The 14,871-nt window shown below is 33.0% G+C and overlaps 2 protein-coding genes across 10 annotated transcripts; both read left to right on the forward strand.

Moving 5' to 3' along the window:
• The first annotated feature begins 358 nt into the window (after window positions 1–358).
• LOC112757960 (two-component response regulator ARR8) lies at window positions 359–3,199 on the forward strand. Of its 2 annotated transcripts, XM_072219238.1 has the most exons (6): window positions 359–616; window positions 1,095–1,497; window positions 1,647–1,750; window positions 1,861–1,938; window positions 2,379–2,449; window positions 2,562–3,199. In XM_072219238.1, the coding sequence occupies exons 2-6, from the start codon at window positions 1,380–1,382 to the stop codon at window positions 2,917–2,919; spliced, it is 729 nt and encodes a 242-aa protein (XP_072075339.1). In that variant the 5' UTR covers window positions 359–616; window positions 1,095–1,379; the 3' UTR covers window positions 2,920–3,199. The 2 variants fall into 2 exon arrangements, with proteins under 2 accessions (XP_072075339.1, XP_025662288.1); XM_025806503.2 differs by lacking the exon at window positions 359–616 and having other exon boundaries at window positions 762–1,497.
• Window positions 3,200–9,762: 6,563 nt separating this feature from the next.
• LOC112756302 (uncharacterized) lies at window positions 9,763–14,174 on the forward strand. Of its 8 annotated transcripts, none has more exons than XM_025804834.3 (7): window positions 9,763–10,089; window positions 10,596–10,680; window positions 11,183–11,288; window positions 11,757–12,020; window positions 12,896–13,384; window positions 13,597–13,671; window positions 13,761–14,174. In XM_025804834.3, the coding sequence occupies exons 2-7, from the start codon at window positions 10,633–10,635 to the stop codon at window positions 13,826–13,828; spliced, it is 1,050 nt and encodes a 349-aa protein (XP_025660619.1). In that variant the 5' UTR covers window positions 9,763–10,089; window positions 10,596–10,632; the 3' UTR covers window positions 13,829–14,174. The 8 variants fall into 8 exon arrangements, with proteins under 8 accessions (XP_025660619.1, XP_025660618.1, XP_072075340.1 ...); XM_025804833.3 differs by having other exon boundaries at window positions 9,843–10,026; window positions 13,758–14,174; XM_072219239.1 differs by having other exon boundaries at window positions 9,843–10,026.
• Window positions 14,175–14,871: the final 697 nt, after the last annotated feature.

The following is a 14,871-nucleotide window of genomic DNA, read 5'->3' on the forward strand; positions in this document are numbered from 1 at the left end:
AACAAATATAAAAAATATTATATATTGTTTATTAGTCAAAATTAAACTTATTTTATGTCTTTTTTTATTTTTAATATTGAATTAATAATGATATTTTTTTTTTAATTGTGAATGGTTGTAGTATTAATCTCAGATGTAAAACGGATTAATTTGGGATAAAGAAATTAGACTAAATTAGATCCTCTAATTTATGAGATACAAAGATCATATTCTCTAATTTTTGAGATCGGATCATCCGATTTCTATTTAAAAAATAAAAAAAATTTAAGGTACATAAATCAAATCTTCTGATTTTAATATGTTTCTCCGTTTTAAAAAATATAAAAAATTACAATGTTAAAATATATTATTTATCTCATTATTATGAAGGAAAAAAGTAGCCATTTTATGTGTGTTCCAAACCAAAATCAAAGAATAGTAAATGGCCTAGGGATGAAAAATAAAGAGCAATGTAAAAGAAAATGAAAAATAGTAAAAATGAAGTGGATGGAGAGATATGAATGATGATGATGATGAAGATGATGATGATGATGGGCATGGGAAGCAAATCTTAAAAGGGAATCAAAAGAAAATGGCCTGACTTTGCCACTTCTATCCCCCACCTGCCTAAGATATGGTAAGCTCCACATGATTTCATATTTTTCTATTTTCTCATTTCACAAACCCACCCTTGCTGACATCACCTGTATCTCTTCTCCGGATTTTCTTGGGCCCCACTCTCTCTCTTACACATTCTTTTCCTCTTTTGCTTTCTTCCAACTTTCTAATTTCACAAACCCCATTTTCATTTTTTCCCCTCTCCCTCTTTTTCTCTCACATATATAAATTAAGCCCACCTCCCTCCCTCAACAACCTATAAATAAAATTAGGATTTTATTAAAACTATTAATTACATTTTTTATAAAAAAATAAAATTTAAACTTTTAGTAATTTTATTAGTAATATAATTTTAACATTATAAGTTATAACACACATTTATTCCTCTATTCTATTCTTATTTGTTTTGGATAAAAAAAAGTTATTATCATATTTTTTCTTTTGCATTGTTTGCCATGTAATTCAACATTAGCTTGGAAAAAATTTTATTTTGCAAGATTTGGGATGAAATCTGGTCGGATCTTGCTTTGTGGGATGGGGATTTTGGTGGGTCTTATTTCTTCAATACAAAGCTCTTAGCTTCTTCTTCTTCTTTTTCCCATCCTATCCCATCTTCCTCCCATAAACACAAAAGCCATTCCTTTCTTCCATTTCCAAAGGGAAAAGAAGAAAAACCGTTTTTTTTAACACACCCACTTTCCCATTTCTTCATCACATCCTCTAATTTAGATCAAAGGTTCCAACTTTAATCTTTGCATAACCCTGAATTGGGAAGAAGCATAATGGGGATGGCTGCTGCAGCTGCTACAGAGTCACAGCAGTTTCATGTGTTGGCTGTTGATGACAGCCTCATAGATAGGAAGCTTATTGAGAGGCTCCTAAGAACTTCTTCTTACCAAGGTACACTCTTTTTTTCCTAAATCAGACAACAATCTAAGAAAACAGAGAAACAAAATTGTACCCTTTTCCTTTTTTTTTTCTTCCTTACCTTTCTTATGTATGTGTCCTACTATGTTGTCTGAGTTGTGTGTTTTTACCTGAATTGGCAGTTACTACAGTTGATTCTGGGACCAAAGCTTTAGAATTTCTGGGCTTGCGTGAGAATGATGATGGCACCCCAAATACACCTTCTATTTCTCCTAACAATCATCAGGTACGGATATTAATTTCAATTTTGTTATTTTAAATTTTGAACCGTGGATCAGTATCAATGTTATTATTATTCTGGGATTCTGAAAAATTAAGGATTTGTTTTATTTGTAGGAGGTGGAGGTGAATATGGTTATAACAGATTACTGTATGCCTGGGATGACCGGCTATGATTTGCTCAAGAAAATCAAGGTATGGTTATGGTTTCTATTCCTGTCTCATCTCTTTTTCTCTTTCAGTCTTTCTGGCTAATATTGTTTCTCCTTTTGCTTTTAAAGCAACAAGAATTTTCCATTTTGATACTGTGTATTCATCCCAATTTTCTGCTATTGCTGAAAGTTGTCAACTTGGAGTATAGTTTTTATTATCTCTTGGAATATTATTATTCCCATATATGCTTTTTTTTTTTCTTTTTTCTGTTTTCCACTCAAAACAAATCAGGATCACAATATGTTGCAAATATTTTCTTCCTAAAAAAGGGCCATGCTTTTTTATCAGCTGGATTTGATTTGAGGAACAGGATTTGGTTTGGAAATTACTGAAATTTTCCATGGTCAATTATTTCAACTGGAACCAACAGAGTTAAGAAATTTATAGGATTTTGTTCTGATTTTTCTTTTTTTTTTTTTCAGGAATCTTCATCTCTTAGAAACATACCAGTGGTGATTATGTCATCTGAGAATGTGCCTTCAAGAATTAGCAGGTAATAGGGGAAGGGCTGAAGGAGTGTTTCAAACATTTCAATTTTGAGTCTTGTTTTTGGAGAGGAAAAGGAAAAAAAATATGTTCTGATGAATCTATGGACAATGAAACAGATGCTTGGAGGAAGGAGCTGAAGAATTTTTCTTGAAGCCAGTGAGGCTTTCAGATTTGAATAGGCTCAAACCACATATAATGAAGAGGAGCAAGTTGAAAGATCAAGATCAAAAGCAAGTGATACCAGAAAAGATTGATACTTTATTAGAAGTTCAAAAGCAGCATCAACCACAAGAAGAAGCACAGCCACAAGTGCAACCAAATTTAGAACAACAACAACAACAACAATCACTGCAACAAAACAACAACAATAACAATAACAGCAGCAACAAGAGGAAGAGCATGGAGCAGAGCCTTTCACCAGAGACCACTGACAGAACTAGACCAAGATACAGTGGCATAGCCACTGTGGTATGATCATAAATAATCATTTTCATTGCCTACCAAAGTATAATTTTCTTGAGTTTCACAATGTAATTCTCTCTCATATAACTTCCTTTTTCTTTTTCTCTTATTTTTTTCACATTATGATTAACTTCAGTGTTGGTTGATATAGATCCTTATAGGAGTGTAGAAAGTTGTTTCCTGTACACATTTCATGGAAAATATTCCCTTCCAATTTTGTTTTCATATATTAAAAGGAAAAAAAAAGATCATATGAAGAGTAAGAAATCAGATGATAAATTTTGGGTCTAAATGAGTCTTGTTTACCAATTATCAGTTTGGTTGGAATATGGGACCAATTAGAACCTTTGAAAAAGGGATTTTGTTCCTTCAAATCACTTGCTTTGTAACTTTGTCTACATAGTGTATGAAGAGTGTAAAGTTTTGTTTCATTAGGCAGGTGCATTAACAAGAAAGAAAATGGGATAACAATTAATGCAAAAAGAAAAATGGAAAATCGATTTAGTCATTTATTTTCATGAATGAGTTTGGTGTACATAAAGCTCATTTATAAAAAGTGTATCCTTTTTACTATTTAGGAATCACAATTTTTTTAGTGGCTTGATGGGGCGAGTATTTGCAGGGATTTACCCGCGACATGTTAAGGACTAATCCGTCGCAAATCTGAGCTCCATTTAAGGGTCTGCCACTGGCCAATGAGTTGCTGCATGCACAAGGCGGGGTTCGAACTCCCGACACTTGCTTAAGCGGATAAGTGAACCGATCACTCAACCAACCCAAGTTAAAATTTTTTTTTTATTTGAATCAAAAGAAAAATCGATGTGATCAGATGTCCATTTTTCGGGGTTTTTTATATGCCTTAAACAATTACATTTTGGGCCACAAACCAAAGGTCCTGTATTTTTGGCCAGATCGAGAGCCCATGTGTTAAATAAGAACATTGTCCTATGAAATAACGATCATTCCCAGTGAGTGAGAAACTGCGGATGCAAGTGTAATGGGCTAATGGCCCATTGGCCCCATAATTTTGTCAATTCATAGAACATGAATTAAATATTAAATTTTACTTGTGTGCTATCCTAATTGATCACATGAAAGAGGAGTTATATGAAACAGTTAAGCCACTAATGTTGCAATAGATAAAAGTTAATTGTTATTAAGTATATTATCTTTATATTATATCTATAAGTACATATATCATATATGTTATATTGTCATGTGTCTAATAATTATACGTTGATTATAAATATATTTTATTATTTTTGTGTAATTGTTTATACCCTATTCTAAAATGTAAAGTCAGATCCAATAAAAAAGAAAGATCCATTCCAAAAGGATGACCTTCACTATATATCCGATCTATTTTAAAAAAGAGATTGGATAAGTGCTTACAAAACTGTCTTCTTGAATCTCTCCTACTATTTTTATCTTCCTAAAAGATAGATCCTAACAAACTCTCAAAATAAAGTGATAATTAACTCTACTATAAATATATTGACATTCCTCATATATATACACGTTCTAATCTACTAAAAAATCTGTCTAAAGCCTTTGCTAACTTAAATATCAGAGTCTCTTGTAGGTACCACCCCCACCTCCTTAGGAGGAACTCGGACAGCAGCACCTCGACACAAGAACAAGTCGGACGCTGCCTCACAAGGAGTCTGGACCTCACAGTCAGATCCAAAATCAACGTTTCAGATAACGATCAGAACAATAATAATATTTATAAATAGTTTTTATGTACTTTCTATTTATTCTCTTTTTTTCTTTAGATATTTATGGACGATTTGACTCAAAATTCGTCACGCAAACTTCATATAAAACTAAAAGTTGAAATTTGCCAAGATGTACGGCAAACCTTACAAAAATAACAAGCTTCGTCGGGATGCGACAAACTCATCCAAAATGCCAAAAGAAAAAATTCTAAAAATTAAAGTTTCATTCATTTTTTTTGGAGAAATGATATTTTTTTAAGTTATAATAAAAAAATTCCAAAAATATTGTCACATCTATCTATATATACTATTTAACTTCTATATATTCTCTTCTAGAAAACAAAATCTCTTATATACTATTTAGTCCATATTTTCAAGATCATAACGTTTTTCTCTACTTACATAACTAATATTTTTTATGAGACAAATTTATTTAATTAATCTCAGTAGTTCTTGTTCTTCTCCTTTTTATTTTTATTTTTTATCCTCTCTTTTATTTTACCATTTAATTTTGATATAGAGAACACCATATGATAAATTCCATACATCTTCAAATAAAAATAATTAACCTTAGAACAATTTTAATCTCGACCGAACATAGACTATAACATATATACAAGAGATAATATTATTTCAATCAATGATCCTTCATCATAAAACCCCAATAATCATAACCTTCTAACATTCATCACAAAGGTTTTAAAGTAAATTCAAAAAGAATTATTCTCCACATATAAGTATTTTTCTCATACAACTCTTTACAAGTCATTTATATTTATACGCTTCGTACCATTATTGCATATTTGTTATTTTTCTTCTTCGTTATCGTCGTTATTAATACCACCTCTTCCTCTTCCTCCTCCTTTTTTCATTGGAATTTCTTCTCCTCTTTTCTTTTTCACTTTCTCTTCGATCATCAATTATCTCGTTGTTGAAGATAATGAATAATTCAGGTTCAGATTGTCAATTGAACCAGAATGAAATTGATTATTATTTTGAATCCAATCAAGTGGCTGAGGTGTGGTTCAATTCAGAAGAAAAAAAATGTAGCATTAGAAGAAACATTTTTCTGTATTTATAGTAAATTTAGGTGTAACACGAAGATATTTGGGTGTATTTTTATTCTGATAAGTTCTACATAATTCAAAACTCTTCCTCTTCCTCCTTCTCATCTTCTGCTTCTTTTTTTCTTATTCATATTCTGGGGTAAGTATTGTTTTGGTCCCTAACGTTGAGGGCCAAATCGAAACCGTCCCCGATGTAATTTTTTATTTATCCTTAACGTTTTTTTTTTTCGTATTAAAATCGTCCTTTTAACTTTTTTTGGACAGAAATACCATCCACCTCTATCAGCACCTTTTCTTTCACTACCACCCCCACTAGCACTTCCTCCACCACCAGTACCAGCACATCCACCACCAAGAATAACAACATCAATGAAATCAACCCAAATTTAATAAATCAACACAATTCAATAATCAAATTAACACACAACAATAATAAAATTAGAAAATAACAAATTAAAAGGCTATTACTTTTGCTGGTAATGATGGAGGCGGGATTCCTCTGGCAGTAAGGATAGCATTGTTGCCAAATTCAAGTTCACAACTTGAGCATGTTCTTGGAGAATCATTGCAGTTTGGGGAATGAAATATAAGAAGAAGCAGATGAAGAAGAAGGAAGCAGATTCAGAAAATGAAGCAGAATCACCGGAGCAGCGGCGTGGTCGAATCGGCGGCGACGGCAGTGGCGTGGTCTCCCGAGGACGACGCGACGGCGGCGAGCCCTAGCGTCGTCCCCCTCCCCCCTTTCCCCTTCCCCCTCCCCTCCCCCTTTGTATATACCCTTTCCCCTCCCCCCCCCCTTACACGTTTTCTTCCCCCTCCCCCCACACGCGTTTTCTTTTATTTTTTAAAAAATTTTATAACTTTTTTATTAAAATAGGGGTAGTTTAGGAATAATATAAAAAATTTTATTAAAAAGGATGATTTTAATACAAAAAAAAAACGTTAAGGATGATTCTAAATAAAAAATTACATCGGGGACGGTTTCGATCATGGCCCTCAACGTTAGGGACCAAAACAATACTTACCCCTTCATATTTTTCTTTTTGTTCTACCTTCTCAAGTTTCTTCTTATTTTACTATCTTAATAAGAGTAAAAACAAAAAAATCAAACAATGAAGAAGAAGAAACATATAATGCTGCAAAATTATTTAGAAGAGGATGAACTTACATTCATTTAATTAAAAAAAAAAGAAAGAAATAAGGAAAAAAGCAGAAAAAAACGCAGCATTAGAGGAAATATTTTTCTGTATTTACAGCAAATTTGGGTGTAACACGAAGATATTTGAATGTAAGACAAAAATATTTGGGTGTATTTTTATTCTAATAAGTTCTGCATAATTCAAAACTCTTCTTTTTCCTCCTTCTCATATTCTACTGCTTCTTCTTCTTCATCTTCTTATTTTATATTCTCATAATTCTTCTTGAGAGAAAAAAATCAAACAAAAAAGGAAAAATACATAATGTTGCAAAATCAATAGAAAGAGAAGGAGAGAAAAAATGCAGCAACAACAACATTAGTAAAAAAACGACGATAAAGATGAAACACGTGAAGAAAAAGGAAGAGAAATGCAAAGAAAAATGAGGAGAAGAAGAAGGAAGATGAGGAGGAGGAGGAGAAATGCGAAGCGCGCTATGAAAACTATTGAGTAGCACGCGTGTTGACACGCTCGTATGGGTGAGCGTCCTTTTTGTTGGATTTGGCCTAACTTGTATGACTTATAAACAAAAATGACTTGTATATGTAGCACTTTTCATTGAGAAAGGAGATTAAATCAAGAAATTACTTTTAGCATTTAATAAAATAGTTTATATAAAATGCTAAATTTAAGAAATACGATTTTATCTCATTTCATAATGTAGAATATAAAAAAAAAAAAGTGTAGCGAATAGAAAAGAAGAAGAGTAACATTTGGATATATATTAGTTCGGCTACTAAGTATAATATTACAAACATATATTACAATTTATATTCAGTTTTCATTATAATAATGGTAAAATTTTTGCTATAATCAATATATATTACAAACATCAATTTTAAGAGATTTACATTCTTTTAAACCACCTAAACTATTCTAAATTTAATAAATCACTTAGGTGTTAATCCAACGTAATTAAAGAGAATCAAGTGCACTCTAATCCAACATATTTTTAAAATCAAAACACTTAAACAAATATTAAATGATTTTTGTATGCACTACTCTCTTTACCTTTTATATCTCTCAAAGTAAGATTAAATCTAAACAAAAGAAAAGTATGAACACATTTAAATTGGGTTGGTCTAGTAGTTAGTTTACTAGTCCGCTATCGAAGATTCGAATTCATCCTTGTGCATGCAGCAATCTATTGGCCAACAGTAATCTATTGGCCAACAGCAAATCATCAAATGAAACTTCGATTCGTGAAAAATTAGTCCTTGACCTACCAAATTAAAAAATACTTTAGAAAAAAAAACCAAAGAGTCAACGATGCATGATAAACCTTATGCATCAGCACCAGGGAGTTTAATGTATGCTCAAGTCTACATACATCCCGATATATTATTTATAGTGAGAGTGTTGGGTAAATACTTGAGCAATCTAGGCATGAATCATTGGATAGCTGTTTAACACGTAATGCGTTATTTAATGAGAACAAAGGATTACATGCTTACTTATCGGAGATCGAAAAATTTGGAGATCATTAGGTACTCTGATTCCGATTTCATGGCATATGGTTGCGAACCTTTGTCATTGAGCTTCATATAGTAGATGACATTGAAAGGCCGTTAAAGATATTCTGTGACAATAAGTCACCAGTATTATGCTCCAACAACAATAAGAGCTTGACAAAATCGAAGCATATAAACATCAAGTTCTTAGTTGTCAAGGAGAAAATTCAAGAAAAACAGATTTTCATAGAACATATAGGAACAGAGTATATGCTAGCAAACCCATTAACCAAGGGATTGATCCCTAAAGTCTTTCATGAGCACACTGCTCCGATAGGTGTCAATATTTGTGATGCCTTGGTTTAGTGGGAGTTTATGCTATATGTCCTATGACAGATATTGAGTTATTTTTCTACAGAATTAAATTGATGGTTTATTTCATGTTATGTGAAATGTTCATTTTGCAATATTTATTTTGCGTTTGATCTCAATAAAGTTTTAAAGTTGGACCAGCTGGAAATAGACATGCATGAGATCACTTGGCATGTAATTTCCATATTACTCATCCAAATTTGATCTATGTTGTTAAGTATATTAGGATGGTGATTGGCGTGGTTTAGTCGCGACATTAATGTGATAAAAGTTGCGGTAGTTCCATATCTAACGTATGAGACGGACCAGATTGTTAAAGTAATGAGAGAAATATCATTCAGATGCGCGCACAAAGTTTATAAGGTGTGATTATGTCAAGAAAGAATATATGTATAGCATTTAAATACTATTATCTGGTAAACCAGATATACTTTTGATTTGGAATTAAATAAGAATAAAACCAGATATTATCTTTTGTTCCTTAGATAATTATCTTTTTAGATTTTAGATATATTATTTTTTGGGCTTTAAATACTATTTTATTTGGATTTAAGAGTTTAATAGGTGTCATGCTCAAATATAAATAGGCTTACAGGATTTCAGTCTCCAATATACCAAAGCCGCCTTTATTGCTCTTTCCCCATCAAAAGAGTTGCAGTTCAGCCACTCGGAATATAAAAAGGCTTTGGTTGAATAAGATCGAAAGAACCAAGATCTAAACTCTTCCGATTGTATTATTTATGTTTATAAATTCAGGTACGCTTCTGCAAGTATTTTCTTTCTTATTAATTTAACATAGATAATCTTTGGGTTGAGAAAATTCCAACAAATATCACTTTTTTACTCATAAATTTTTTAGAAATTATATCTTTAAGTGATTTGAAATTTGTAATAATTAATAAATTTAGAAGAATAATTTGATTCTCTAAAAAAATAGAGGATCAATTTGACTAATATATAAGATTTGGAAAACTGTTGAAAAATCTAACTCGAATTTGAACTTTGTTAAAATTTTATCAAATTATCTAAAGATAGTTGCTCATCCCTTGATAAATTTATTGGACAAATCCACCAACATCCAACATCCGTACGAATCTAGAAGCAAGAATAGAGGCGGGCATACGGTGATACTGTTTTGAAATTCGAAGAGAACCAACAACTACATGAATTGACGATACTACCCCTGGCCCACTCTCCCAGGAACAAATGATTAAACAATAATAGCTTTGGGAAAAAGAAAAAAAAAAAAAGATTTTAAGAACAAGTGCTATCCTACTGCTGCAGTCATCAACGATCGATAACACCAACCTCCGCCGTAAGAAAAAGCAACACCGCATACATACATAACATAACATACCCCTCTTTTTCCCTAATTCAGGTCAAAACCCTAATCCCCTTCCAGCTCCATCGTTCAATTCATCCTTGCTTAGATTCTTCGAATTTTTTTAAAAAATACTTGGTTTTAGCTTTTTATTTTTTGGTTCTATTCTGATCATAGGGTTCGTGATCCCGGAATTGGATTCTCGTGTATCTTTGTTCGCTTTGTTTGATCCCACCTATTCCACTAAAGCTTCAATCTTTTATTATTTTTCTTCTGGATTGGTTTGCGTGTTTGTTTCGTTGGAGTAGTAGGGGCCTTTGAATTTGTTACCCTTTGTATCTCGTGTTTGATTTTTGTTCGTTTTTTTTTTCTAATGAATATGGGTTCTCAATTCTGATGGTATGGCTTACCTCGTGTGTTTCGCAGTGTGGGGGTGGTGGTGAGGTTTTGAGACTTTTTCCCCCTTTATTCCCATTACACCCCCTCTGTTTTCGTGCTTGGTTTTGGTTTTTCTATGCATTGAAATTTGAACCTTGTTTTTTACGTGATTGTTCTTTCTGCAGGTAGGTGTGAAAAAGGTGTATTTTGGGAACTACCCATATGTCTAGCGGATCCGTGAGACGGGTCTCCCGTCAAGATATTCAGCTTGTAAGTTTGGGAAATTATCCTTTTAAAAAAAAATATGGGATTCTGGGGATGAGATGAATGATTCTGTATGATTCTTGAAGGGGCTTTACTTCCATTAATGCTTGTTTGGCTAGGACAAAATCTGCTTTGGTGATCATAAGATATTTTATTAAAAACTGGCTTAACATGATTTCTTGTTACAATTATGAAAAACTAATAGGATATTATTTTCATTAAGTATGTTAATTTAGAGTAATAGCATATTATAAGGGGATTGGTTATCTGTGGCTTTATGTAATTTGAGATTTCTATTGAATGAGGTCTTAATATTTTAGATTTGGATTAACTGATTATCCTGTTGAATAGTAAGTTTTACTTAGGATTAACATGTGGTTTGGACCTCTCTTCCAATCTGCTCCCTTTTCTCTCTTCCAAATCTTTCACTATTCCCTTCAGTGTTTTCAAATTATAAATTCGAGGTATTTTGCTACTCATGATTTGGGGTTTATTTACCTCATTGCAGGTTCAAAATCTTATTGAACGATGCTTACAACTATATATGAGCCAGAAAGAAGTAGTGGACACACTACTAAAGCAAGCCAAAATAGAGCCTGGTTTCACAGAATTGGGTAAGGAAAGCTTTGTTCTATGCTATGATTTTTGTTTGCTTGTATCATACTCCACGTAACTCTGCAGCATACTTTCTTATGTCTTATAGAAGTATTTAACATGATTAGCGTCTCTCATGAATATTTCATCATAGATGTTTTTGTTCTTTTTGAGTTATGATTGTCAAACTTGGTGTTGTTAGCTTCTTCTGTTCTGATTAAGGTCTTAGTTTCAGTATCCTTTTATATGTGCAAATACTAACCATAGAATTGCAGTTCAGCTTGGGGGGAAGGGAAGGCAGTCTGTTTAGTTTGTTTCCTCCCCTACCCAATATTTTGATAATTTTTCCATTTCTCTTGTAAAAGAACAGTGGTTTTGACCATCAGTTGCCGTTGATTTTGCATTTTATATTGTGAATTGGGCATTGGAATAAAAAGGCCAACATCGCCTTCGAAGTTTCATCTTATTTTATTTCACATTTCTTTCAGTTTGGCAAAAGCTTGAAGAAGAGAACCAAGAGTTTTTCCAGGCCTATTATTTAAGGTTGATGTTGAAGCAGCAAATCATGCAGTTCAACAGGTTGTTGGAGCAACAGGTGGAATTAATGCATATTTCCCCAACTGTTGTTGCATCTCTACCTACCTCAAATGGGACACATATCCCCACAGTGGCATCACTACCTGTGTCTAATGGGTCACATGTCACTGCTGTTTCATCACTATCTACCTCTAATGGTTCACATATCCCTGCAAGTAAGTATATATTTTCATCACATTCTTACCATCCCTCTTGGGTTTAAGATTTTTTTCTAGTCTTATAAATGCCACACTAGTCAACAGTATATTCCTTCAGCATTTTCCCTAACACATAATGTCTTGGTTGTTTAAGGCATGAGAAATATGGGGGCGAATTGTCTCAGTTATGTAAAATTAGGTGGTGATGGAGTGGACCTATGATCATACACAGCCTTTCATGTCCCAGATTCTAGATCCTCCTCACACCTCACACCTCAGCCTTAAATCCACCATGCCATGCACAAGTTTCCAACAGTGTCCTCCCAATACGATACAGGAAATGGATGTTAATGGTTGATTGTGTTTTTAATTACTAGGTTTAACAAGAGAAATGATAGACAATAGTTGATGGCATCAAATATGTATAATAGAATTAGGTTCTTCATGCAACCTCAACTAAGTCAACCTTCACATAAAAGTATATGCTGTTTTGGTACAAACTTTATTGGGCGGCAATATTTTAGATACGAAAATGAGGAAGCTCTGTTCATAGAAGGAAAAAAATTATCTGATTATTTTATAGTGGAAATGTGTTTCCTGGAACACAAAAGAGACTTTTATAAAGTACTTTGAGTTGTGTGTATACTTTATACTTTTAAGAGAATTATCTGATTCTTTTATAGTTGAAAGTGAATATCCACAGATCTTGCCTGTATACATTTAAAATTCAGTGTGTACTGTTAGCCATGTAGCAAGGAACATTCGAGAGTAACTGAGGGGTTAAATAGATAAGAGTGCTGCTACTCGCTTTATTGTTCAAAGATTTTGTTTTTTTCTTTTTAAATGTTTGCAACCTTTTTTTAATTGGTAACAAATGCAATTTCATTTTACAGTGCCTCAGAATCCCACTTGTTACGCTGCTGAGCGAACCCAAGCAGGTTTGAAGCTAGAAAATATGCAACATCCAGTTGATTCTGGTTTATCTAATGTTTTTAATAATGGTGGATCAACACTCCATCCAAGTATGCATGCTGCAGTTGATATGTCTGCCCCTGGCAATAGGATAAATGGTCCTCCAAGCATGATTTCTGCTCAATCCTCTAACATGGGGTCGATACAAGGAATTAACGGAGGGATGATCAAATCCGAACCTGGATATTCAGGTTGTTCTGCTTACATGTTTGGTACCGAGGGAAGTGTCCTGGATGCACGCCCGACTATTGGTGATGCTTCGGTTACATCATTCCCCAATGTCGAATCCAACTCTCAACCTCTAAATGAGGCAGTCCTGGATCCAGAAACTTCGTCATATGGATTTTTAGGGCTGATTCCTAGAAATTTTAGCCTTTCAGACCTGACTGCACATTTTTCTCAGAGTTCTGGTATGTACTCTTGTGTTTATGTGGGTTATGCATGTTTACTATTTCCATATTCATCATCAACAATGTATGATACAAGATTTTCATCATTAAAATGGAAGTTAATTTGTTTAAGTTTTAACCCGGTTTTTAGTCTATTATCTGCAAGTTTTATACCCCATAAATCTTAAATTGGATTAATCATTAGAACTGATAGTTACATTCTTATTTGTCAGATATACTGGAGAGCTACCCTAGGTCACCCTTCCTTGCTGCTGATAACGAGAACTTCCTTGAAAGAGGAGAACAAGGTAAGAAACAACCCCGTTCCCCTACAATCGATTGCTTTATGGTTCAATGCTGACACCACTCTTTTGTTGATGGCTTGACGCTGAAGTAGACAATAACAGGCTGGATTCCATATCAGAAGGCTTGAGTTATGAAGTTGAAGACTTTGGAAGTGAATAATAGACAACACAATACTTTGAGATGTTGTTCACTTCCCTTTAAAGGGATCAAGTTATGTCATGAAGTGAAACTGAATCAAGATGTGCTATATAAGTTACCATTTTGGCCATACAACTCATAATTGTTTATGTTACCTGCAGGTTGAACAGACTCCATAGATTAATGTTTATTGTACATAAAAGATTTAGAGGTTTTGAAATTTTAACTCCTTGGTGTGAACAGAACAGATGCATCGGTGTGTAGAAAGTTAACTTTGCCTCATTTTATAGTGATGAAAATTGAAATATGGAATGCTTGCATGGAAAGGAAAGCATGGTGCAAATAAATAATGAATCTTATTCTCTCATGTCATCCGTTATTTTCCCTCCTTTGTGGCTTGCATACAGTGGTTTTCTTGTAAATTGTATTGATATGAAGTAGAATTGTGGGGTATTTTATATTTCAGTTTCTTTTATTTATTTATGTGTTTTGGTGTTTTTGCTGCATTAAATTGTTTGCAAGGAATGACAATTTACAATCAATAATTCCTTAAACCGAATGGAAAAGTAACTGGTTTTGTTGTCCAGATTCGTTCGAATTTTAAATTTATTTTTTAATTTGTGCATAGGACGACCGACAAATGAAGTGTTAGCACTAGCCAATTAGAAGCAAATAACAAAACTAAACGATAATACATGCAACGTTTTTTCATTTTACACAGCTCAGAAAGTGGATTGAATGTTCCACAATCAAAGACAATTGTATACTCACATTCAACAACTTATTACGAGTATTATGACAAAAAATATTATTGGTAAAGAAATCGTTAGACCGATGTAGGCTTAGTTTGGTAAAATTTTTACTTTTCGAAAGTAATTTATGAACTTTTTAAAAGTTGCAGCACTTGCGTTTGGTAAAATTACGTTAAAAATAGCTTTTAATAAGCACAAACACTATAATTGTGTTTGGTAAAACAGCTTTTAAAAATTATAAACATACCAAGAATTTTTTTTTTTTCAAATATTAGAGACCAATTAAATATTTATTTGATTCACTCTCTATAT

This window comes from Arachis hypogaea, chromosome 16 (assembly GCF_003086295.3).
Source record: "Arachis hypogaea cultivar Tifrunner chromosome 16, arahy.Tifrunner.gnm2.J5K5, whole genome shotgun sequence".
Taxonomy (NCBI): Eukaryota; Viridiplantae; Streptophyta; class Magnoliopsida; order Fabales; family Fabaceae; genus Arachis; species Arachis hypogaea.